Source organism: Macaca fascicularis, chromosome 3 (genome assembly GCF_037993035.2).
Source record: "Macaca fascicularis isolate 582-1 chromosome 3, T2T-MFA8v1.1".
NCBI lineage: Eukaryota > Metazoa > Chordata > Mammalia > Primates > Cercopithecidae > Macaca > Macaca fascicularis.
This window is the reverse complement of record NC_088377.1, coordinates 143,300,276-143,328,190: the sequence shown is the minus strand read 5'-3', so window position 1 is coordinate 143,328,190 and position 27,915 is coordinate 143,300,276. Positions and strand designations below refer to the sequence as shown.

Genomic DNA, 27,915 nt, shown 5'->3' with positions numbered 1-27,915 from the left:
CAGTGGCGCGATCTCGGCCCACTGCAAGCTCCGCCTTCCGGGTTCACGCCATTCTCCTGCCTCAGCCTCCTGAGGAGCTGGGACTACAGGCACCTGCCACCATGCCAAGCTAATTTTTTTTTGTATTTTTAGTAGAGATGGGGTTTCACTATGTTAGCCAGGATGGTCTCGATCTCCTGACCTCGTGATCTGCCCGCTTTGGCCTCCCAAAGTGCTGGGATTACAGGTGTGAGCCACCGCGCCTGGCTTATTTTCTTTTTACTATTTACTTATATGTGTGAGGAGAGCCACACACATGGGAATACAGATTTTCCTGGCAGTGTAAATGTTTAAGTACCTACCAAGATAACTATTTCTGGGGTGGACATCAATAGTATACATGCGTAAACTCCCTTAAGGAGCTTACCAAACTAGAAACCTATTTCCTTTCCTTTCTCCCTTCAAGACTGTGAGCCCCAGCTCAGAAACCTGTCAATAACTCTGTGTTGTTGCTCTCTCTATGGAATCAGGTACTGCTTTGATATGCAGAAATATGCAAAAATGCAACCCACCATCCAATATGTTTCAGGGATGTCTATTCCTTGAACTCTCAATCTTGCACATGCTTTACAGTGAAAGGCAGAACATTAGTTAATAACCATGGCAAGGAAGGACAGTTAGTGAGTTAATGAGCCAGTACCTTGTTCATTCTTCTATTGTGAAAGGTTATAGATAGCATATGAAAATATTGGCTGAGCCTGTGTCCCTGAAGTGAAACTCATCATGTTGGAAACTCAAACACATTTTTATTTACCATAAGCACTAATGGCTTTAACTAAGAACACCTTACGTAGATCATCTAGGAATCTTAGGACAATCAATATATTTTTCAAGTAGACATATAATAAGAACTCATTAATTTACTGATTTAAAAAAAGATGTAAGCATTGCAAGGTATTTGGTTTTCAACTATAATTAGGGTGAACTTTAGTTTCTGTTTTTGTTCCCTTTCATGTTCAACAGTGTCTTGGAATGTATGGTTCATCAATGATTTAGCCTCCCTAGCCATAATATATATATTGTTATCTGTCCTGTGACCTCTGCAAAATTACCTAACTTCTCCGAGTTTATTTTTCAACAGTAAAATTGGTATACTAGTACTACTGACTTCACAGACTGCATCTGAGAATTAAATGAGTTATCATATGTAAAGTGAGTAGAACAATGCCTGACATGTGAGAACTGATCTATAAGTATTAACTGTCATTCTTTTTATTACTATCATCTTTTAAATATTTCTCATATCACTATTAAGGGGGGGTGTGTGTGCTTGTGTGTAGGTACCAACTTGGTTTCTTTCCACATGGGGTAAACCTGTAATACTGCTAGAATTGAAGGAACACTTAGCTTACTACAGGATTATACAGAGCAATATCCCCTAAGTTTCAACACAGGAAAATAGCTTCAGTTATGAAAGAGATGTGTTGGGTGGATTAGATAGACACTGGACGAGGTCAAGGGTCTATGTTCTCTGATTTACAAAAAAGACGATGTTGCAGGTCTCTGTAGGAAAACATCAACTTGTAAGAGTTTATTATTCAAAAGGAAATCAGCATGATTTAAATTTCTTAATCACCCACACTGAGTCCTACACATATAAACACACACACTTTCATATTTATTGAATGCTATTAAACATTTTTCTTCCTACTTCTTATGAGTACCTACCTGAGCCAAGCACTGTGCTAAGTGATATATATGTGTGTATATATATATATGTATATATCCATTAAAAAATATCCTTAACAAATCATATGAAATATTTGATATCATTACAAGTTTACAGTAGAGGAAACTGAAGCATATAGCAGTTATTAGTTTGTCCAAGGTCACATATGCCAAACAGGGCTTAGAACCCTAGTCTATCAGATTTCATAGCCTTTGCTGTTAGTGTAGCCACCACCCTGCATCTCTTGACTTTTCTGGCTCAGATCTCTAATCTATTACTTGCTTTGTGAGTATCTGGTGCTTTTATTTGATGAGTACAGCCTGCCTCTAAGCCAGGAACTAAACACTTCATAAGTGGTCCTGATTCTCGGGTGAGTGGAAGTCAGGAACTTTGCCTGAAGCAGGTTCTTTGTTGCAACTGTCTTTTGACAGGCAAAGTGAGAGGAGGAGAGAGAAGAGAGAGAAGAGGAGAGGAAATTGAACAGCTCTTCAGATCCTGTTTAGTTAGGACATCACATCATGGTGTCATTCTTTTGTGGGAAGTAATTTCTTTGGGTTTTAGAAATACTGACATTTGAAATGAAATTTAAAAACATACTTCAAAACACAAATGGTATTTGGATGATTTTCTGTTTTGACTTATTTATGCCTCTGCTCTCCTCTATTACTGTAGATCATTTAAAATTTATTGGGCATAAAACCCCAAATGTTTTAAAACATAGATTTACACACACACACACACACACACACACACACACACACACACAGACACACACAATTTGTATGCTCAACAATGATAAGCTATTACTTGTTAATTTCCAGGCACTGTGGAACTTGCTTATTTTAAATCCTTATAGCAATAGTGTGAAGTAGCTGTAAAAGTATAATAATCATGCTAATTTCACTATTAAGAAAACAAGTGTCAAAGCCACAGTTCAAATCCTTGCCTATGGCTTCAAACCTTGGGGTTACTCCTTTCTTTTTTGATATGTTGGAGGTTGAAAGCAATTTGAATTATGAAGATCAAGGGAATGACTGGTGAGACTTAGTTTAGAAAAGCTTGCTGGTTGAGACTTCAAGATGAAAGTTTCACTGTAAACATACTTACTTGCTCATGGTAATCACTTAGTTTCAAAGCCATTTTAACTTTATTAGGGTGGTTAGAATAAAAACTAAGATAAAAGAATAGAAATCAAAATAAAAGAATGAAAACTGAAATAAATTCAATGGTAGCCACATAAAATGACTGAGTGACTTGCATAAAATGTAAGTGAGCACACAGTTTAAAAATGTATGTTCAGTAATTGAAAGTACCTGATGTGGTTTTATTACAAATGTTTTCTATTGGCATTTACTTTAATAAAAACAGTACTTGAAACTCTTGGCAGCTAACGGCAGCCTCACTTTCCCTTTACTAGAGTTTTCCCTACATATGTAAGTGCACTGAATGTTGATGTACAACAAATGTCTGACAAGGGGTGTGCTCAGAGAGGATTCTCTCTGAAAACAAGATGCAGTTCCATTTGCTCAGTGATAAAGTCTACAGAGCCTATGACCTAAATGCTTTCAGTGCCATGCTAATGGAATTACAGAGCAAGGAAGAGGCCCTGACCTTGGTTTCTATTATTGGGATGAATGGTACTCATTAATTCCCTGAGAATTGATGACTAAGGTAACTGCCGGAGCACAGTCCATTTAGACAGCATGCCTTGCAGACATCATCTGTCAGGCAGTAACATAAATCAAGTCTTTGGATCAGTCTTCTTGACATAGTGTGCTTAGGATACACAGATATTTGGGAAAAGTTGCAATATGTCATTTGGCTTTGGACATACTGACATTTAGAAAGGAGACAATGTGTCACTAGTTAGAAATTTCCTTTTAATTGAAAATCATATAAATTATGGAAAAAAGAAACCCAGTTTTCTATGTCTTTATTCCTTTATAGATAAAACAATATTGTCTCTTTATATTGCAACATGTTTTATATTTTCCCATAGATGAATGAACTCTTCTGGCTCTGCTCAATGTACCACACTTGTTTTGGTAGGAATATTCAGAGATGATCAGTTGGATTGGATGTCCTCTAAGTGAGTTTGGAAGGGCTGGATTCTTGGGGTCTGTAGCCACATCACTACTGAAAGCAGTGATCCTCCTTTTTTTGCTGTTGGGTTCTCTTCTGGGACCTTGTATGGTTTACCCCGGCTCCTTCAGTAACTGGTCAAAGTGGGCTGATCCAGCCAATGAATTCCTGTTGTTTCTACTTTGGGTCAGTCCCCGTAAAGAAGACAGGATGTTTACTTGGAGGACTTTTCTTGCTTTGGTGATAGATTCTTCCTGAAATCCTAAGGGAAGGGATTATGAGATCCCCCTTCTCTCCTTTTTCCTTATTATTTTTCTTGCTGTTTATGTGTATTTAATTTCAGAGAAAGAAAAGTCTGTGACTTGTGTTTACATTTAATTATCTTCTTGCTAATAGATCCCACAAAGTGGAGTTATATGTGGAGGAAAGTATTAAACAGGGAAAGTGGATTTTCCATCAATCATGCCAAACTTACAAGAGGGAAGTTCCTGAAATGAGCATGAGAAAAATAAATACTTCAAAGGCAATCGATAGCATAAACTCTCGTTAGCTCGCATTTCCATTAATTTGTGAAGGTTAAACAACATGTCATTAGCTTAAAGAGGCAAAGGAAGTTAGTTTGGGTTTAGAATCTGTGACCTGATGTGAAAATAAACATTTTTTAAAAGTTGGATGATTCCAGTTGTTTTTCTTTCAATAATATGTGAAAATTACCTACTGTCTAGTTTGAATTTGTAGGTTGGAGCAGAAGGGGCAATTACTACATCAATCAACACATTTCGGAATAGCATCTTCTTAATAACAGACACTATGCTAGGCCCTGAGGGGAAGGCAATAATAAAGCAACACATGGTAGTTGCCCTCAAGAAACTCATTGTCTGGTTGGGGAGACCAGGGATAAACTTATAAAAATATGTAAAGCCAAATGCAAATGGCAAATACATGGCAAATATAACGTGCAGCAAAAGTAGAGAGGAGGAGTGAATTCCTGAGTCCAGGTGTAGACTGAGAGAATGGTGAGGAACAGGAAGGTCATTCTGGGGAGGAGGGAATATGTGCCCCTTGGTAAGTGGCAGTTCTCTTAGAAAAAAGCTTATGAGGGTAAATGGGTATATAATCCAAGGAGGTTTCCAGGGAGACAAGGAGAGGTGCTTTGTGGGCTGGGGTCCCTGCTGCCCTCATAATTATTGCTTCCTTGAGATCTCTGATATGATGCCTTTAGCCCAGCTCCTGTGAATGGAGCTGTGAATGGAGACTAAGCACAGAGGAATGATGTGAGATTGTCACAAAGTGTTCCCATCTCTTTAATACATGGTGGAAACTCCTTATCTGTTTTTCTGCCTTTAGAAACCAGAGCATAATATTAATCTTGCTTATTTTCCATCGCTTCTTCCTAAAAATTCTGACTTCATATGTTTTATTGTGACAAACCCATTTAGATAGATATTGTCCCTTCCTGGAATATGACAAAGTGTCCTTCAAAGGAGTTTTCTTTGTTATCATGGGGTGGAGATGTGGGAAAAAACATGTGTTTTGTATTTTAAAGTTTTTTGTGGTAAAATTAAGAAAAAGCAGACGGCATGACTTGTTTTCCTCTAGAACGCTGTGAAATTTAGCTTTCCAAAGACGAAAACGTCTTCCCTGAAATTCATAGCCAACTGATTTGCAAAACCCAAAATCAAACAGCTGGTGTTTTAAGGACTGCATATTCAAAAAGCGCGTCCCCACCCCCCAGCCTCCCAGCACCCATGAGTCATTCTCTTGTGGTTGAACAGTTTAGCTACCCTGCAGTTGGTAATAAGCAGATGGTCAGACAGGAGAATGGGAAGAAGGGCCCATCACTGGCAATTTGGGAACCCAATTGAACTCACGTTGCTAAGGGCAGAAAGCATCCTATAGATACTATTAACTAAATGGCTGGAGAGAAACACTCAGCAGCCATATATTACTGTTTATGCTTTTATTTTATACCAATTGTTAAAAATTTGCATAGCTAAGTACTGAGAGTAAATTGGTAATTGAGAGAAATCTCATGACATTAGGAATTGTAATTAGCTATGACTTGACTGTTCTATTCTAGAACATGAGGCTGGGTTAAAATGGGTTTGTTGTTTGGAAACATTTGATGGGCCAGGGGTCACATGGCTAGCTTCACGTGACCTGGGCAGTCACACAGGCCACCATGTTCAAAAGGGCCTGGTGTTTGGTTTAGTCACCTGTCACCAGCTTGATATTCTTAATACTTTCTGAACAAGGACCTCACATTTTCATTTTGCACTAGACCCTGCAAATTCTGTAGTTGGTCTTTTGTAGATATGTCCATAACATATTTCCTCCTTGCATCACTCCACTGTTCTTGGTGTCTGCGATGAAAGGTGTAAATAAGAATATGTTATAGCTACCAAGAAAAATCGCCAATAAGGTGGGTGGTAGGAAAGGAGCCAAAACAATCCTTTTCTCTATGGGTGCATTTTCCACTCCCCTGTACATCACTAGAAAAGGCAGTCCAAACAATTTCTGTTAAGTATACTCTTACTTTTGATTCTTCATATATTTATTGAAGAGGTCTAAAAGTTACCTTGATTCTCTTACTCCACTGTGAAAATTATTCTTATAAGTCACTGATTATTGTGTCATTGACAAAGCAACTATTCTTCTGTAACCCTCTTTAAGTAGATGTTAAGATAGATCACCGTATTTCAAGGGGTTCGTGTATTCTTTTGATATGATTTTTCTCCTCACAGTCTGACAAAATGTCTAGACATTAGAGTGGCAGGAAGCAAAGAAACTTCAGAATAGTCATGATCCTCAAATCTGTAGGTGTGTGGGGTCTGGGAGCTGGACAGAGAGAATGAAAAAACATTTCCATTTGTAGATACACCTTTTTTCTTCTGTAGCAATACTTCTCATTTCTCTGTATGTCCCTGAAAATCACCTTGCCAACTTGTATAATAACTAGCAAGGATATCTTTTTTGACCTATTTGGGTCTGAATGTCATGATAGAAAATCTGGTCCCACTAAGCCAAATAAATATTAACCCTATTTCGGCAATTTTTCCATTTTTCGCAAAGACTTAGAAAAAGATACATATTTCCATTGCCCAATAAAACCAGCAACTCAGGACTTTCCAATCAAGTGGTAGAAGGTGAAATTCTGTTGTTCAACTAGAGTAATTTTAGTTAGTAAAATTGTGTAGCTTTTGGCAAGCATGGCTTGCAAATAACCAAACAGCAAGTTGATTCAGTAATAATGGAAAAAACTTTAAAGAGTTATTGATGTTGGCCGGGCGCGGCGGCTCAAGCCTGTAATCCCAGCACTTTGGGAGGCCGAGATGGGCGGATCACGAGGTCAGGAGATCGAGACCATCCTGGCTAACACGGTGAAACCCCGTCTCTACTAAAAAAAAATACAAAAAACTAGCCGGGCGTGGTGGCGGGCACGTGTAGTCCCAGCTACTCAGGAGGCTGAGGCAGAAGAATGGCGTGAACCCGGGAGGTGGAGCTTGCAGTGAGCTGAGATCCGGCCACTGCACTCCAGCCTGGGCGACAGAGCGAGACTCTGTCTCAAAAAAAAGAAAAAAAAAAAAAAAAGAGTTATTGATGTTAAAATATGATAAAGGAATTCTTCCCTGCAGGGTAGAAAAGCCAGTTGCTTTATTCTTTTTACAAAACAGTTGCAAGGTTGAGGTGTGGTATTATACTTCCGTCCCAAACATGCAAATCTACCTTTCAAAGGGCTGGTTGTCCGATTTTATGATGACCAATTTAGTTCCTGAATATGGGGTTCTTTTTATTTATAATTTATTACAGAGCCTTGTCAAATTATTACTAGAAAATACTAGATGGTTCTATTATGATAAAAATTATATAAAAGTTTCAAAATTCACATAATGTAAAAGGAGAAGAGTAAATAATCTTGTAGTGATTGGAAGTATCTTATAATTAAAGCAACTTAATTATTTTTTAAGATGTCACTTTTATTTTCTGAAAAAGCATTTATTTTTAAAACTTGGTACTGATTATTAAGACAGGTACAGTTTAAATTGCCCATTTAAAAAATCCTGTCATTCCCAACCCAACCTTAAGTAAGTAAGTAAGTACTCGTTACTTTGGCCTTTCCTTAATCTGAATGATTTATTTTTATGAAACTCAAGATTTTTGTGATGTTGCTTCATCAGCTTATTTCCAAAATTGCTGTATGATCTTGTTCAGTGTTGCTTAACCTTAGGACCATTTTTCTTTCACTTATAGCCCTATAGGTTTTTTTTTTTTTTTTTTTTTTTTTTTTCCACAGACTCTTTTGTTTCTGTCTTTAAATTAGTAGCTATCCATGTTTTTGCCCTCCCACTCACTACCAATTGCTCTCAATATGATGACAATTTAAGAGACTTATAGCAAGCTAATTGTCTTCCTTACATTTTCCCTGTCTATAGATTTCTTTCCTCAGAGAGCTCTATGAGAAGTGTTAGGCATTAAAGCAACTTAATTGAAGTAATATATGTGTGAACTTAAAAAAAAACCCAAAATAGTTATAATAAAAAATTCTAGTCTCTTGCCCTAACCCTCCCATCCTCTCTAGTTCTGTGACCCAAACACAAACATTTTAAATCTTCTAGCTAGCTGTTTCTTCTTCACATTTCTAATAATATTCCTATATAGCTATTTCTCATTTTATCAATGTTAGTCAATATCTATTTACTTCCTATTCTGATAGAGGATTTAGCACTCTTCCTCTGCATCCCACCTCCTCTCCTTATCCCAAAGTAGTTTTATTACAATTTAGTTAAGCCAGTTATCATTGTTTGTGGTTTTACCACATAAATCTTGTTCACTGAAGCATTTATAATTTCCTTTATTTTCTTGTACGGTTTCTTTCCTTCTTTCACCACTTCTAATCAAGGTTTCTGATTGTGCATTTTTCCTACACATCCTTAATTCCTTCCCCAAAAGCTGTTAAAATCATCGATTTAATTTATTCCTCTGAACACCTTCTCCCAGATGTAGGTAGTTTGCTCTCCAGTCTGCTGGACAGTGTCATCGTGGGGATTGTTGCTGCACTCCAAGGTGGACTCTGTGTCAGCTTTTCTGATTCACTTTTTGTTTAGTTTTTGTTATTTTAAGTTCTGAGATACATGTGCAGAACGTGAAGGTTTGTTACATAGGTATGCGTGTGCCATGGTGGTTTGCTGCACCTATTGATCCATCATCTAGGTTCCCTCTACTTGGCCCCCTGCCCCTCTACAGGCTCCGGTGTGTGTTGTTCCCCTCCCTGTGTCCATGTGTTCTCACTGTTCAAATCGGACTTATGAGTGAGAACATGCGGTGTTTGGTTTTCTGTTCCTGCTGATTCACTCTTTTATTTTGTTGAAGCATATCCTACAGCAGCTTTCTAAGAAATTGTGCAGGGATAAAACCAATTTTTCAATTCTTAGTATTTGAAAATGTGTTTGTTTTTACCTTCTTTTGATTGAATTCTGGCTTAGTATTCTAGATTGTATGAAATTCCTAGAATGAAAAAATAATTTTTCTTCAGAAACTTACAGGCAGTGCTTTATTGTCTTCTAGCATCCAGTGTTACTATTGAGAGGCCTGAACCCATTAGGATTTTTGCTCCTTGTATGTGATATACTTATATTACCTTTTCTTTTTGAAAATTGTTAAGATTTTCCCTATAATTTTTTTGTTTTGAAGTATTGCAATGGTGCATTTTAGTATGGTTCTTTGTCAGTATGGAGACTTGTTTCCTTTAGTTTGGTTTTGTGAACCTTTATTATACTATTTCTTTGATATTTTCCATTCTGTTTTTCTGATCTCTTTCTGCAACTCTTATTAGATATTGGCATCCTGGCTTGGTCTGCTGCTTCTCCGATAGATCATAAGGATTATGCCCTCATGGTAGAATTAGTACCATTATAAAAGGGCAAATTTGTCCCCCTCTTGTTCTCTTTTGGCCCTTCCTCCTTTTGCCATGGGATGACACAGCAGGAAGGCCCTTGCCAGATGCTGGCACCTTATATTAGACTTTCCAGCCTCTGTAACTGTGAGCCAATATGTATCTGTTCATTGTAAATTACCGAGTCTGTGGTATTCTGCTATAACAACACAAAATGGACTAAGATGGCTACCTCGTTGCTGTATCCTCATATGTTGGAGCAAGAGAACTCTGGTCTTTTCATCCTCTTATGAGGGTACCAATCCCACCACTGGGGCACCACCCTCATGACCTCATCTAAACCTAACTATCTCCCAAAGGCCCATCTCCAAGCACCATCACATTGGGAATTAGGGATTCAACATATAGGTTTTTGAGCAGGAGACGCAAACAGTCAGTTTGTAGTAAATATCATATCTTTTTGTGGCTATAAATAAGTTTTTGAAGCTTTCTTTTGTTCCCTGAATTATCTTTATTTCTTTTATTTTCCTTTATTTCTTTCATATTTGCTTGCTTTATTATTTTAAACATAAACATTTCATGATTGTTGTATTCTATTCTGTCCTGAGTTTTTTAAGTTCTGGGCCTACCTGAGTTTCTAAAGAAATGAGTGGGTCTGTGTTATCCATATCTGTTTTAGATTTTCTCTGTCCTGCTGAGTTGTCACTTTTTTGTCTCTGAAATATCTTGACCACTCTTGTCCATTCCTTTTCTCATTCATTCACTCTTACTACTTGGGGTCTAAGAAATGAGAGCCCAAGTAGTTATAATTTATTACTATCAATTAGAAATTAGAAATATCTTTAGTAATTTTTAATCAGCTTTTGCAATCAATATTTTGGTGCCCCAGTTAGAGATTTTCAATTTGTTTGGAAAAAAAATTAAACATTTTATGTACCCAACCTTTAAAAGCCCTGTTGTCACTTGTAGTCTTGAAAGATAAAAATATAAAGGACAACTTATTTCTTTTCAAGTGTTCAGAACATGTCATAAAATTACATTTCATCAACTCCAGGTTTAGGGTTAAAAATATTCAATAAAACTACACTTTCTTTTTCTCCTCTGTGTCTCTTGACTAGCTTTGAAGCACATGAGACTTCACACCCATCAGTGTACTTGGCTTTGAGTAATTTCTCAGCAGGCCCAATAGAAATGGTTGATAGTTACAAGCAGGTGTTGCTGACAACTCATGTTTCTCATTTTTACAGATGCAGTGTATTTTATCTCTGCCATCTCCTTTTTCCTTTTATAGCTTCTGAAATTGTGTTTTGTAAAAAGTCACTTGGCTGTCTTCACACAGTTTCCTTGTTACAATAGGTAAATGTCAAAAGTGATCAGATGTAATATCAGACTTCCATTGAATTCCCCCAAGCCCTCCGGCAGATAATAACTTCTTGCAATATTTTCTTAATATAAATGGAAACAGATACTAACCCAGGCAAATGATCCCTCCTGAGCCAGCTGTCCTTTTCAATATGTTATCCAGAAGATTACATGAATATTTATTGGCCCTCCAGTTACACACACAAGCCAAAGTTCCACTAACAGGGTATATAGTATGTTTTAACCTGAAAGAATGCAATTTTGCATGACTGGATAAAACTAAATATGAACAGACCCTCAAGCAAAGTGTTCAGGAGCTAGAAGATCTTGATCATATATTAACTTTGAAAACAACTTGCAGTGTGACCTCTGAATGGTCAAATAAATTATGTCAGTTCCCTGACTTGAAAAGTGAGACCATCACCACATGTGGTCTCTCTTATCATTCTTTCTTACCCAAGTATTGCACATTTTGACTTCATTTGGATTTCTGCTTATATGTACTTTCTCTCATGACTTATATTTTAAAGTATTATAACTATATATGTTTTCAGTTTTACTAAGCAAATATACATTTCCATAATTTTATTTGAGACTATCATAAAATGACTTTTATTATGCTAACATAAGAAATGAATGATAAATAAAAAAGGATTGAAGAGGCTCAAAATGTGTTTTGTTGTCCATAATGAAATGCCAATTATACTGGAGGGGGAAGAGACTAAAAGTGAAAGAAAAACTCCTTGGCAAAGATACATAGATGGAAAAAAGCACATCAAAGGTCTTCAACATCATTAGTCTTTAGAGAAAAATGCAAACTAAAACCAAATGATTTGGGAGGCTGAGGCAGGAGGATTTCTTGAGCCCAGGAATTCAAAACCAGCCTCGGCAACATAGGAAGACCCTCATCTCTATCAACAAAAACCTCCAACCCGCAAAATGATATACTACTAAGCGCCTATTGGACTGGCTAAAATTAAAAAAACCATAAAACCTAAAAATAACAAGTACTCACAAGGATTGGAAGCACCTGGAGCCTTCATACATGGAATATAAAATGGTACAGCCACTTTGGAAATTGGTACCATATGAATCAGCAATCCTACACCTAGACACTTACCAAGTGAAATAAAACCAATTTCCACACAAAAAAAGACCTATATGAAAAGATTTATAGAAGCTTTATTTGTAATTACCAGAAACAGGAAACTACCAAAATGCCCCTTAACTAGGGAATGGATAAACAAACTATGGTGCATCCATACAATGGAATATTAGTTAGCAATTGAAAATGAACCAAATAGTGACACATGAAACCACATGGATGAATCTAAAATGCATTATGCTTAGTGGAGGAAGCCAGACTCAAAAGGCTACATACTGTATCATTCCATTTATATAGGAGAGGCAAAACTATAGAACAAAACAAATCAGTGCTTGCCACGGCTGGGAGTGGGTGAACAGCTGATTCATTATAGCAGTAGTTACAACTAAACACGTCTGTCAAAACTCAGAGTATAGACTAAAAGGGTAAACTTTACTATACAGAAATTAAACCTTTAAAATGGGGAAAAGTGAAAAAGCAGAAGGAGATAAGAAATTTTGGATGGAAATAAATAGAGATAAGTAAAAAAGAACTGATGTAGAATAACTAGGAGACAGGAGGTGAGCAGGGGAAAGTGTAAGGGTTGGAAGTCTTCAGAGAAGAAATGCTGTCTAATCTGAGTCATAACACACAAACAGGACTTTGCCAGGTGGTCAAGGTTGGGGGAAGCAGACAGCATAGTCACAGGGGTGTGACTTGCAAAGACAGAGATCTGTGGATTAGCAGTGTCTGTGTTGTGAGGGGTGGGAGTGCAGTGAGCACAGACGTCACTGAGCCCTGGAATAAAGAAGGAAAGCCAGGTCATGAAAGGTCTTAATGTCTATGCTAGGGGCTTGGAATTTATATAATAGCCAATTGAGAAGCCACTAATGGATTATGACAGCTAAGTGACATCATCAGACTCGTTTTAGAATGAGTCTGGGGATAGTAGGTATTATGAAGGGTAGACTGAAGCATAGGGAGAGTGGGAATTAGGCTGGAGGCAGGGAGGTAATTTAAAGGCCCCCACAATGCTCCAGAGTTGTGCAGTCCAACATAGTAGCTACAAGCATCACGTGGCCATTTAATTATTTGAAATCAAAGATAATTAAAACTTAAATTCCAGGACACGTCAGTCTTATTTCAAATGCTCCACAGCCCCATGTGGCTAATGGCCATAGTGTTGTATAGTGCAGGATAAAACATTTCCATATTGTAGAAAGTTCTGCTGCACAGTGCTAACCTAGAACCTTAAGGAAGGCATTAGCAGTGGTGGTAGGGAATGCCTAATGTATTTGTCTTATATCTGGAAAGCATGTTTGGGTAACAGCTTGCCTTCATCCCTTAAGAGGGACAAATATAACTGTGTATAAATTCAGCTAGGATATGAATGTAGGTACCTGGAGGTCTGCTTTAAAGCTTGTGATCATACACATCAATTAGAGATGAAAGTGACTTGGCACCAGGAAGCATTGATATCAGTGATTAATTTGGCACCCAGGTTTTACTGTATTTCAATTTTGTCAAGTGTCTACAAGAGTGTGGCTATTTTTAATCTTGCTGTTCATCTAGTAAGTCTAATACACATTTGAATGAAGATTTCTAAGTTGAAATATTTTTCTTCTACTTCACATTATCTCAACTGCTCTGTGCCAGAAAACTATAAGAACTAAACCTTTCATATGTGCTCTTTCTTGCTTTCTGGAAGACCCTCCTCTCATGATGAATCCGCAAGTATACATCTTTATGATGAACAGACTTCTAACAGAAGGTTTTAGGCATTTCACTCTTGAAAGCAGATGAGTTCATCAGATACCCAACATCTGGCCAACTTTGTAGAGCAAACCCTTGACTGGCTTAGAGAAATAAGATCTGGGAGAGGTCAGATTGAAAAATGAAAATGGAAATGGCACACTCCATTATTTAGTTGATTTCCTCTGGCACTGTAAAAACCTTGGGAATGCCTAGTGATCTGACTCATCACCCAGAAAAGGCTGTCTGATTAATCTGCAGAAATGATTCCAAGCAAGTGCTCAGAATAGTTTGGTTGGGAACAAATTCAGCTTCAATTGCAAAATTATTGGTGGTCAAATGCACAAATAAAAAGATCTTTTACCAAGATTTGGTGTGGTAGGAAAGAGTTTTGGTAGAAGCACTCCCTGAGTTCTTGATAGAAACTGGGCATCAAATAGAAATATTTTATCCCAGGCCAAATGGGAAAAATATCCCCTTATAATACCCTTTCAACATAACTGGACAAGGGTGATAAATAACAGCACTGTGTTCACTTAACAACTTGCTCTTAAAATGGTTCCACATGTGGAACAAGCTTTATTAGGACCCTTCTCTGAAATATTTTCTTATGTAGTTGATTGTTGGGAAGAAAGAAGAAAAATAAAAAATCACGGAGAACTTAATGCACCATGAGGCCCTGAATGCAGTATAAAGAAAAACTGTCTTCTGCAAAAGTGCCCTGCGGGCTCTGAATTTGCTTAAACCTCATGTGGGAGAGTGATGGGCATCCTGCATTGGCAGAGGATCATCCTGTACATGATGCCTGGGGTCTCTTCTCAGTTGCTATCTCCCTGTACTATCTAGTGAATAAGAAGGAGCTGCAGGACATAAGCCCAGAGGAAACGGCCACTGATCACCCATTTATGAGCTTTCAAGACAACTGAATAGCTAAAAGTAAGAAGATATCCACCTTCTGCTGCTGTCTGGAGTCTTTGAACACAATAATAAGAACTCTCCTGAAAAATGATTCCCTAGTGGGGGAAACGTGATTTATGAGCTCTATTCAACAATAAGAAAAATAGTCCAGAATTTTAGAAAATGCATTGTGAACACACAGGTTTTTTTGATAGATTGTGTTGCTCCTCTTCTTGAGAATAAATAAGAAAGACGGTGTTCTCTGCAGACTTATTCTACAATTTAATGATCTTCAAATTTGTTAGGGCTAGGAGAGTAAAATGTTTGCATTTGTCTTTCTATTTTACTTAATAAATGCTTCAGTGTTCCGGTATCAGAGGACTTGGAGTTTGATTATATATGTGTATATATATATATATATATATTTGCACTTGTTTGCTTACTAGTAGGAACCAGCCGGCCAGGTTGTAATTTGGGAGAAAAACTAGTCATGTTCAGGATTGAAAAACTGGAATTGAATAAATAGGTTCTATTCATTCTGACCTTAGTGAGTATAATCCTATAAAGGAGTAATGCGATTCAGAAGTTGTTTAGTTGGAACTGAAATGGGTTGCTTTGTTAATGAGGATTGCAAATGAATAAATAATCTGAAGTAATACTTTTTTCTAAGGAGTCTGGGATGCCATCCAAACCCTCCTATTTAGGACTATATAATTATTGCTGAGGTGGTGCTCACACAGATGGATGACGATTCCAAGGGTTGGTGCCAGGAAAGGTGAATCAGGGGGCACATTGAGGCCACTGCCTGGCCCTTCGGAAAACAAGGGCTTTGCAACCAAGAAGTGTACGACAAGAGGGGCTGGCCAGAGGCAAAAAGACAGCTTCCCTGCCCCTGACTCTCTTATCTGAGTCTTCATTCACCAGGCCCCAGGCTGACTACTGAATCATTCACCCAGGCTGAGAACAACTGATGAGAAATCTGTATTCTGGGACATTGCTCCAGTTCTGCTTTATTAGCGTGTAATTTCTCACTCGGGGCAAGGACCAGCTTTCACGTAATTCCTCCCCTAAGTGATCCTCTACTGCATCGCCCATTGTCAAAAATATGTCTTGCTACCTTTGCGGGTTGAAACAGCTAGGTTTGGGTGCAGGGTAAGTTAGGGCAGAGCACCAGTCACAGTCTTCCTTTCGATGAGGACTTCGCTGGATCACTGTATGAGAGGCCAATCCAACCCCATCAACATAAAGAGCATGAAAATCCTTGGAAAAAACCTATCAGGAATTGTGAAGGATCCAAAGAAATGCCACCATTTCTTGCCCTTAAGCAACTCACAACTTTTGTGGGGAAAGCAAAATATAAACACATGAAAAGTGAAATGACTATAATAGCAATAACAGACACAATAAAAGAAGGGAAGTCAGGAAGCAGTAAGCAATAGGCGATGTTTACTGTTTGGGCAATAGTCTCCACCTCCTAGGGTTGCTGTGAAGATTAAATACGGTGTAAGATTCCAAGCACAGTGCCTGGGAGAAACCTTCATACAAAATATTATTGCATAAGAGAAGCATACCAAGTGGCAACAGGTAAAATGTGGCCTCTGGGACAGGGTAAATAACTGAACCAGCTTTGACGGAACGGAAGCTGTGAAGAGCTGCTGGCAAAAAAGAAGCCTTGTCCAGATGCCCCAGGGTCTTGAATGGACAAGAGGTGTGTTTGAACTTTATCCTGCAGATATTTGTATCAGGAGTGTTATGGTCAAGGACTTGGTACAGGAAGACTGGATTGTATGTAGAAAGTGCAGTCTTTCTTGATGTACTTTGCATCATTAGCAATGATCTTCCACTCCCCTCTTAGCCCCTGGCTATCTCATGGAACAGAAATTAAGTCACAATAATAAATGTGAAAAGACTTACTTGACTTAAAACATATTATATCAGCATAGATGATGAATACAATCTTATCTTTGTTGTATATGTAGGCTTTCCCAGAGATTTTGAGGATATGTGTTTATCTTTGGCTTCGATTAGTTATATTAGAAGCCAGATACATGAGGGGAAAACCTGTATCTAATATAGGTTTCCCACCCCACTATTTCTTCTGCTATGAAAGCACTTACAGTAATATTGTGGGTGGCACAATTGTGCCTCCTGAGTGAGCCACTCTCAGCATGATCAAAGTCCAGAGTAAAAGCATTTGTGTTGTTGAAGGAATCCAAAGCAGGGATTCATTTAAGGAATAAGAGAACATTACATGTTGAGAAGCTGGTTAAGAACTCTGAAAGGGAACTTGTTTGTGCAAACCAGTGAGAAATAGAGAAATGAATGGGAGTCACTTTCTAATTCCTATGTTCAACAGTGTGGGTATTTCAATAGCTCTAGCAATGACTTTTGGGGATGGAACATTGATGAGTCAAAGTTTATAATGACATAGAGAAGGCAAAGGCACTAGGATAAGCACCAGTTGCATCTATTACCGGTATTTTTAAGGCAATCAATGAACAAATGATTGGAGGTTTGAAGAAAACTCACTGCCACAACCAAACCCCAATAGAACCTAAAATGAATGGCTAATTGGTTGCTATTTGGAGGATTTACTGTAAGGCAGAGCTTTGTAACCATGATGCCACTGAAAGGGGCGTGCCTTAAATGTTACAGGTGTGCCAAGACAGCTGGGGATGGTTGGGTGAGGTTGGTGGGGACCAGGGGTAGAGCCTCCTGGGGGACTGCCTCTTGCCCCCATCAGCCTCATTCATTTTATCTTAGTGTGTTATATAAATGCCATCAATTTACAAGTATGCCAAGAAGTGAAGGAGGTTGAAAAAACACTGCCTTATATTGCCTTGAAAGGGGAGCTGGGTTAGTGTATTTAAGTGATTGTTTAAGATAATTTCTTGACAGAGGTCGAGATGAACAAAAGAATTCAAAGTGTTAGGAGCCACTTTCATTATGTAATCAAAGGTAAAAGTAATAAAAGTTAAAAGGAGAGCTTAGTTAATGAAAAATATGACCTAGGCCTCAAACTTACCCAATACATTTTTACACACCAACAAAACTAACTTGATACCTTATTTTCCATGCTGATTCCTGGCATCATGTAATTTAGAGCTGGAAGAGGGTGTAAAGACTATCTTCCTTTATATTTTAAATGACAAAAGGACACAGGAAGACCAAGTGACTTGCTCAAGGGATACAGTATTTGGTGGACAAGCTGGAGTGAGCCTTGGGCTCATTGTCCAGTGTTCTTTTCATTTAGCTTAAATCTCCGTGTTTTGAGGCAAGAGTAGAGAGACCTTGGTTTTTGTTTTACTTTGTGCCTCCTCTAAATTCAATGACTATTCAGGGTCTGCATGGTTGGTGAGGTGATTTTGGTGGGGGAAATCGTAACTCACATCACTCCTATTTCATTTTTATTTCATCCTTTTTAGGAACAATACTCTAAAATGTCATAAAAGACTTGTTAGTGAAGTTTTAAAATCTCTACGCTAAGTTTTAATCTCCATAGCCTATGGACATCATCAGGGACTTTGAGAAAGTCACCAGGGTGCTTTACCAAAGATAACTAATTCCTTCCCTGAGCATCAGATTGCAGTGGCCTTAGGGAAAGTCCAGAATGACCACGTCCAAACTTCAACCCATGCTGTAGAAAGCACACATGCGGAAACAAAGATTTTCAGCACCAGTCTTGAGCTGAAGGATTGTGAGGAGCCAGCAGCATGCTGACCAGTGATGCACTTACGGATAGAGACAGAAGATGAAATCAGCACCACTAGAGGAACACCAATGGAGAAAGGAAGAATTGAAAAGTTTATTCCCCTACTGCTGACTGTTTAGATTAATACTATGACCACTGTCCTGAATATGTTCTAACCTGCTGCTTGTTATCCTGTATATAAATTTAGAAATTCCCTCAATAGCCTATCAACCTCCACCACCAATACCCAAGCTGCTATGTGTGTCTACCCCATATATTCTGACATAATCTTCCTGACAAATGACAGAAAAGGTGGAGACTTTCAAATTATAGAAAAGGGTCACTTCATTACTTGTACCAAAGCCCTTCTTGGGAACGTCTGGTAGGAAAGAGGTTTGGTGAGGAGCTAGGAAGCACCTATAAGGACAGGTGCTACAGCTCTACAATAAAACCTGAATGTCAGGACTTGGGTTTTGAGTAGGGGAGGACCAAGGATCGGCCTTTCAACGTCATTGCACATAGCCCCTGGACATTTTACAGAGCAAGCATCTAATCCACTCACAGTCAGAGGCTACCTGAGTCTTCTCTAACCTGTGCATGCAGACCTCAGTGAGAATGAAAGTAGTTAGTCAACAGCAGAAAATGCTTCAATTCCCAAATATACCAAAGTTATCTATTTTGGTGGTTTCTAACATTATTTTCAATTTTCTATGTTTATCAGTAATGTAGCAATGAACATTTTGCATATAAGTCTTTGTTCAAATCTTTTAAAGAATTTAAGGTGAAATTGCCTATTATAGTTTATTTTTATTCAAGACTTTGTTCTGGAAACCACTTTAGTTTCCCTTGGGCCCAATTTTAAGTCCGAAACAAATACATAATATTTTGCATAATTGGACAAAACTGTCCAGGATGCTTCCCTGTTCTCACTGGAAGTCAAGAAGGATATTCTGGCCGGGCACAGTGGCTCATGCCTGTAATCCAAGCACTTTGGGAGGCCAAGGTGGAAAGATCACTTGAGCCCAGGAGTTCGAGACTAGCCCAGGCAACATGGCAAAACCCTGTCTCTACTAAAAATACAAAAATTAGCTGGACATGGTGGTGCATGGTGGTCTAAGCTACCCAGGAGGCTGAGGTGGGAAGAGGATCACTTGAACCCAGGAGGTGAAGGTTGCAGTGAGCCCAGATCATGCCACTGCACCACTGCACTCCAGCCTGGACAACAGGGTGAGACCATGGCAAAAAAAAAAAAAAAAAAAAAAAAAAAAAAAAAAAGAATATTCCTGCACTACAGATAGAAAGCTTCTAAGCTTCTAAACCTGTCTGCTCCAATGCAATGGTTGGCCTACTCGGTCACTGACCTTGGAAGGAAGCAGCTTGCTCCTTCATTACATGGATTGATATAAAGTTTCTTCCTTATTTCCTGGGGAAGTAATATTTTGAAAACAAATCTGTGAGCCTTTGGTAAAGAGCATTACTAAATGCTAGCAAATAAGTAAGAAACCCTAACTCCTAGTTTCCCAATTAGCTAAGCCTCCCTGGTCCTTGGCAAAGTTGTTGTCTTGGCTGAAGAAGCTCTGGACGTATCTCCATCCATAGGGAGGGAAGTTTACATTTGGGTCTTTCTTCTCTCCTGTCTCCTCTGATAATATTCAATAGCAGCATGTTTGTGAGGGAGATTCTAAAAGACATCCCCTTGAGTCTGAATTTTGATGATTTCCATGACTTTTATAGCTCATTGGCTTGTGAACTCTGGAGAGAGAAAACTGCAATTCTAGTCTGAAGCTCTGGCAAAAGCACCTCAGCTGGACTGGCTTGGCCACCAGTACTCCCATGGCCCCCATTGCTGACCTGGGCTGTAGTTTGTGGATGGTGAGAAAGACTGTGTTCCCAGAAGGGCCACATGTGAGGAAGGGGACAGGGAGGGGGAAGCTGCCCTCAGAGATATGCTCATCTGTGGCCCAGATTTAGCTGTCCTCAGAGAGTGGTGGCTCTGACTAATGGCTAACAGAACCTATAGCCAGAGTAAACTCTGCACTACCCGACAAGAGTGAGCTGCTGGAATGAAAGGTAATTCCTAGAAGGGATGGTGTGTAGATAGCAGCAATGACATATTTAGTGCTTACTCCGAGCCAGTGCTCTTTTGAGCACTTCCACATATTCATTGAACTCTCATAGCAACCCCCCGATCGAGGTATTAAAATGTTCTTTTCTTCACACTGAGGAAACTGAGGCCCAAAGAGGTCATGTAACTTCCTCAAGGTCACATGGTTAGTAAATGATAGAGCCATGTTTCAAATCCAGATAGTATGATTGTAGAACCTGGGCTATTAACCATGCCCTTTCCTTGCTTAAATGTAATGATGCTCCTATCAAAGGCAAAACAGCACTTAGTTCACCAAGAAAAAGCTTCAGAAGCCACGAAAACAAAAACAAAAATGAAAAAGCAGTGAATGTGTTAATGATCCTTGGGCTCGGGTAAGCCATGAAGAGAAAAACAATGCAAGCTCTGGGAATGATCGTGATTCTTGGGCACCTGATAACATAAACCTCGGGCAGTCTCACAGAGCCCCAAACCTTTGATATTTTGACCAGGGATATGTGGCACAAGGATGGCTTTTACCATTCATGAGACACTTTGCATTTCTCTTCAAAATTAGAATTCAGAATTATTACAGATGTTAAGTATGAGGTAGCATCAGCTCAGGAAGCTTTTAGGTGCATGGTGCGTGTTGCAAATTACATACTGTAAAGGCAACGTGCTATCAGTGAATAGCTGCTTATGCCACAGAGCACGGGGGCAACTTGCATTTTAAATTCCCTAAATTGAAAAGAAATAAACATGTGAAAAAAAGCCATGAAGCATCATGAACTCTAGGATATATTTCCACTCTCCAGGGTGAAGTAAAATAATATCATTTTGAAAGTGGTTAGAATTAATTTTTGAGGTCAGTCTGATGTCATTTGGCAGGAAGAAAAATTCGCATGTTAATTATAAGCATTTGTACCTATTGTTTTCCAAATCTACTTATGCATGGATTTTATTTGCAATAGGAAAAGTGTTTCTTTACATAGTAAGTGCACGTGTACACACACACATACACACACACAGACGCATACACACACACACACATTCCCCTATACATTTAGAAATAAGGCTGTTATAGTTCAAATAAAGCTGAGACTTTAAATACATGCTAAATACTTTCATTGTGGCAATATACTTTTTATTTTTATTCTAGTCCTTTAGGTATTCTGCCCCAATAAACAATTTGAAAGACTGGAATAGCTGCAAAAGCTCTCTGTGAACACTTTCTTCAAGTGTAAATTATTGGAAGGCTGTTTATACAATTCATGAAAATTCTTAGTTTTGTATCCTTTTAATCTTGGTGACTCCATCGTACTGACAGAATTCTGCTTTTAGTCTACGCTTAAAGTTGGATTTACTTCTTCAGCTTATCATGAAGAAAAAGAAATGAAATTGTACTTTCAGATGTATGTAATTTGGCTTCTGCACATATTCGCTGAGGTTTAATGCTTCTGTAGTTTTCACTCCTGAATTTATCAAGGCTTAAACTAAACAGGGCAACTCTTTCCATGAGGTTCTGGTGGTTTTCTTCTTCTTCTTCTTTTTTTTTTTTGATAACATTAACTTTATCATATAAAGTTTTTATTCATTCTCAATAACTTTATTTCTTGAGTATTGTTTAACACTCACCTCTCCCCTATCCCACATGTGCTAGAAACTCCCACAGTTTATAAGAATTTTAGGACTACAATGTATGTGCATTTATTTAGTTTCTCTTAATGCTCCTTTATTCTCGTGTTTCCATACCCAACATTTTGGGTCAAATCACTTCACCATGAAAAACGCACATATTTTCCTATCCTCTTTTCTGTTCTACTGTTTGCAGGCTGCTGAATGAGCTCTGGAAGAGTGTGGTAGAAAAGGAAAAACAACCAAGGGAGTCTGAGAATCTGCAAAGATGGCCAGTTGGAAGACAAATATGGGCCATGACTGTCACCTGTTGTATAGACTCATAGAACCTTAGAGCTGGAGGAGCTTCAGAAGATGCATTCATCTACTTCTCTTCCTTCTACTGCTACCTAGGGAAGGGTGAAACCGCCTTTGCCGAATTGTAAGTGAGGAAACTATGACAATGAAAGAAATCAGACCTAAATGACTCTATCTTGCTTCTAACCTTTAAGCTGTCCTTGTTCATTCCTGGGCATAGGCTGAGCTAACTTTGAGAAGGAATTCAGTTCATGGTTTGACTTAAACAAAATGGATAACAGCCCTTTCCCTGAAAGACCCCCTTCTTGCCTGGGGACCAATCTGCCTTTGTAGGACTAACAAATTAGCTACAGTTTAGGGGTCGTGCAGCCTCTGGCTTCTAGAGTCTGAATCTCCCCAAATTGCTCCTGGGGATAACATCACTATTGTGAAGCCTAAGATCAGTGCTGGAGATATTTTGCAGACCCTAAACTCAATCGATCAGCTGACACCACCCAGACCAGTAATCTGGCTTAATCAGGTCTGCCATCCCACCCAGAAGACAGCAAGAAAAACTCACTTCGACCCCCTATGATTCCATCTCCAACCCAACCACATCAGCACTCCCCATTTCCCAAGCCCCTATCCACCAAATTATCTTTAAAAACTCTGATCCCCGAGTGCTCAGGGAGACTGATTTGAGTAATAAAAGTCTGTCTCCCCGCACAGCCGGCTCTGCGTAAATTACTCTTTCTCCGTTGCAATTCCCGTCTTGATAAATTGGCTCTGTTAGGCAGCAGGCAAGGTGAAGCCCGTGGGCGGTTACAAAGGCGCCAGTGTCTCTGAACCCATAGGGATGTTTAAACAGCCTTCTGACTATGTCTCATGCTCCCATTCTTGCTTTCTCCCCCACCCCCAACGCCTTGGTTTCAATTTCCACAAGCATTTAGACTCATCTTTTAAAAATATAAGTCAGATTTCACTCCACTGCTTAAAACCTGCCAGTGGTTCCCACGGACTTAGACTACAGTTGAGACTTCCACCAACAGCCCATGAAGCTGGCACTGTCTGCCTCCTGCCACTCTCCTTGCTCCCTGTACTAAAGCTGCACTGGGCTTCTCTGTATTTCTTGGATACCAAGTTCCTTTCCACCTTAAGCCTTCTGACTGGACTGATTCTTTCTGCAGATCCTTTGCATGTCTATTTCCATTCTGTTGAACAGTTCTCAGTCAAGTTACTTAGAGAACATTCCCTGACCTACCCATAAAAAGAAGCACCCCTCCTTTCATGGCAACATTACCACATCACTCTGTTTTCCTTTCTTCCTAATTTACAAAAGAATGAAGAGCTTTTATAGGGGTCGAGGAGTTGAGGGCATTAGTTGTGTTCTTGCCTTCTTGAGCCAGAGGTCAGCAACATTCTGCTAGTCAGTGGTATGTACACCTTATTTGTGCCCACAGCCTGTGGCTTTCAGGCTATACGGTATGTCTGCAACAGTCTTCTGGTATACTTGTCCAGTATTCGTATCACTGGGACAAATCAAAACAAGACCCCTTATTCAAATGCAGGCAAATTTGGGCACTTACTTATAGTGGATCCAGACTCAGGCCTGTTCAGGGAGCTGATGATGACAAAGCCGAAGCCCTCGTTCTCTTTGCGGTGAATGACCACATCACTGGTCTGCAGGCTGTGGGAGGCGAAGCCTTCAGGGGGAGAGGCGTTGCTACTAGGGGCAGCGTGGTTGCTGTTGGTGTAGGTTGCGTAGTCACTGCGTGGAGAGCTGTGGTGGGTGGATACAGAGCCTGGACTTCTCCCGTTCTCTGGGCAGGGCTCCCCTGGAAAATATACCACACACAGGTAATCAATTACTTGACAAGAGTCTCAATGAATGCTTCATATGTACTAGGCACTGTTCTAGACAGTGGTATTGTTACAAGCCTGGTTGACTTGCTTCTCTTTCTCCCAGATATGCAGAGCATTTGAAAAGCTACAGACCTAGGCGTGGAGCTCCCAAGGTCTTGCTTGTTCTAGTTTTCATAGCAAACACAGGTGAAACCCCTCATCAGCCTCCTCTGTGCTATTACTGATTTATATCTTCCTCTCATGAGGACTGCAACCCCCGGGACAATGCCTAGTTTTAGATATTGAGGTTCTTCTTTGCATAAGAATAATTTACTAAAGATGGTCAGAAAACAAGTAGAATCTTAAACTATATGGTGCATAAGAATCACTTAAATAAATTGTAAAAAAAGTACATCTTCACGGGCCACCCACGGAATGTTTTTTCAGTAGGTCTGGGCACAAGAATCTGCATCAAGTTTCAAGGCTACACTTTGAGAAATGCTGCTGTAGATGTATTATAAGGAGGGCTTACAGCACAGGGGTCATCCCTGTGCTGTAAAGTTAACTATCATGCATTTTTCTAAAGAGCTATAGTTATGCTTTATAATATTCTGCTAGCCTAGAAATATTGATTTACTTCATGAATGTGGAAAATATACTTCTTAAAAGTAGTTTGCACAGCTTTTTGTATATCAGCCATATCACAATGAAGTGATTTAAAAGAATAAATTAAGTTGAGATTTTCATTTAAAAAATAGTTTGCTCACTGTAGGATCAAATCTAATTTCAGGCTCTGAAATTATGAAGTTTGAATCTCTAAGGAGCTGTTGAAGGTCTTTTCCATTTTTACAGTCCATCTTAATATAAAATATACTCTATTATCAACCAGATAAACCAAACCAATACTTTTATGAGAAAGCCAGCATATTTACATGGAGAAATGATAGAAAGTTGCCAGTCAAAAGAAGCTAGTTTTTGAAATGAAAGTTTATCTGTCATTCAGAAAGAATTTCATCATTTTAATTTAATACCTAGGTATTGGCACTCTGATGAAGAGAACCAAAGTGGGCACCTAGAATAATGTAATTAGAAATAGGGCTGGTTTCATTCCCATCTTAAAATTTGATTAGGGTACTCAAAAGATGTTTATGGAACAGAGGAATAGTAAGAGGGAAACAATCACCATTAATTATTCCATTTTGGGTCCCTAGGTATAGTATCCTATTTAGAACTCTGGAAGGTGTCCCATATGGCAAGTTAAAAATAATTATCAAAAGTTCCAATGAAGGCTGTTAACCTTACAAGCTACAATTCCATTTTGAAATGAAAATGTCAGGGAAAAAAAACAAGACTGCAAGAGATGTTTTGTTACACCGATACCTTAAAAAAAAAAAAAAAGCTTCATTTGTTTATATACTTAGATTTTAAAAATGGCCTAACCAAAATGTACTCATTTCTTGTTTGTAATTAGGGAATGAATGAGACCCAGGCTGTTGCTTGTTATTACTTGGTAAATTTTATTTTTCTTTAAGATCTAATTAATCACATTTAAGTAAAAAAAAAAATGGATGCTTTTTTGTCAGAAATGTACCGAGGTCATAAGAGAACAGAATGTCAATGTCAAAGCCTTTCTTTCTGTTCAAACAGAATTTAAAACTTCGCTTGTAAATTGTATCCTCCCTGCTGGAACACATCATCCAAAGACAAGTTGTTATTGTCTTGGTACATCACATGTCCTTTATCAGTCCTTGTACAAGTTGGAAATAAAGTGATTGGAGATAGTCAGGAAGAAGAAAAACAAACAATTATTATGCTGCTACATTAAATTGAAAATCTCCTCGAGTTATTGGACCAAATCAGCAACTAAACGTCATAGGCAGTGACAAGAGAGATCTTATTTTCTGGCTGTCATATTTTAGGAGGTTGAGAGCTCTGGTTGTCAGTAAGTCAGCAACAAAGAAGAATTATCTGTCTTTGCAGTAAATGACTGGGAGTGGCAACGTTACAGGTTCTGGAGAGAGAGAAAATCATTGACTAAGTCAATTTGAGGATTCCCGGGGTATGTGAAAGAGTCATATACATTAATAGGATATTTTTCTATTGCCTTTGCACTTCTCTTTCAACTTCCAGAACAAAGTTCTTTATCTTTAGCCGAAAGAGCATATTTAAAATCAGGAAGTTAAGAAGACTTCGAAGTTCTTCCTGGGCTTGTTCTGGGCCCTTGACACTTGAAAACTGGTCACATGATTGTCTTTCAGGGACTCACCCCACATCATTTTTCTACTCATCTGGCTCTGGACCCAAGTGAGACTGTCTTCTTTCCAACAGTCCTTCCTACTGCAGGGCATTAACAGCCTTGTTTTATAATAATATAGTAAAACATCATAAAGTGACTAAATATCATATATTATATAATTTTTTTAAAGAAAACACTAATTTCCAGGATCCCTGACTCATTCATCTAGCTCATACACAAGTGGCTGCATAGAATTCAGTCGCTTAGTATCTACTCAAGTCAAATAATTAGTTTTTTTTTTTTTTTGAGATGGAGTCTCGCTCTGTCGCCTAGGCTAGAGTGCAGTGGCGTGATCTCGGCTCACTGCAAGCTCTGCCTCCTGGATTCATGCCATTCTCCTGCCTCAGCCTCCAGAGTAGCTGGGATTACAGGTGCCCGCCACCACGCCCAGCTAATTTGTTTTGTATTTTTAGTAGAGACGGGGTTTCACCGTATTAGCCAGGCTGGTCTTGATCTCCCGACCTTGTGAATTCTGTAACCATATAGACCTTGCCTGCTTCCACGGTGTGCCTGGGTCTCTTCTCAGGACTGTCCCTGGAAGGATGACAGCATTGCAGACAGGCATATTTTGCCTTGAAGCACAGCCGAGGCAATGGGGTATATGTATGGACAGAGCTTGGTCATATGGGCTGTGATATCCACATGCATGTGTACCAGGTCCCTCGTGGTCCTCATGGGGCAGCAGCAGCCCACAGGCTGGGACCCTGAAAATGACAGGGGCTGGCCTGCCTACAGGCATTTGTGCAGACATTCCCAGTTTATACTCATCAAGGCAGACAGCTTATGTAAATGGGTGACATGGTTGCAGACAAACAACAAGGGAATGCATTTAGAATTGGCAAAAAGTGCAGTCACCAGGATCAGGGAATGTACTGGCACCTTCAATACTGGCTAAACTTTTCACCCGTCTGCCAAGATAACCTCCCCTTTCTTGGCATTAGGTCAAGAGTTAGACTTTCCCTCAGGTGTTAAAGAAAAGATGCTGATAGCTTTAAGACCGACTCTAACATGTTTTTCTGAAGTCATAAAACGTTCTTTCACATCAATTCTAGATTTACACTTTAGGAAATTCCTCAGAGACATGGTGTGCATCCAAAATAATGTGCCATTAGGTTGAATGTCTCAAAGCTGATCTGCTAAACATAAAAATATTTATGCTTTTCAGTGTAATAATTAAAGCCACTCTTCTAATATCCTTGGGAAAAAAAACCAACCAAATCCTGGAGCTGGAGGCATGGATAAGGCATCTTCTCTCAAAACTAACGCAAGGTGAAAGTGTGGGCTATTACTGTTTGGGAAATAAAACCAGAGGCA

The 27,915-nt window shown here is 39.0% G+C and overlaps 1 protein-coding gene across 36 annotated transcripts in view; it reads right to left on the bottom strand.

Annotated features, from left to right (window-relative positions):
• Window positions 1–27,915, bottom strand: part of MAGI2 (membrane associated guanylate kinase, WW and PDZ domain containing 2) — a 1,469,004-nt gene that overhangs the window by 118,289 nt on the left and 1,322,800 nt on the right. For all 36 annotated transcript variants that reach the window (XR_006696500.2, XM_045387570.2, XM_045387574.2 and 33 more), the window contains one exon: window positions 24,050–24,298. Coding sequence is in view for 35 of the 36 variants with exons in the window: in XM_045387570.2 (XP_045243505.2) it covers window positions 24,050–24,298 (249 nt within the window). In the remaining variant the exon portion in view is untranslated. The remainder of the gene's footprint in view (window positions 1–24,049; window positions 24,299–27,915) is intronic.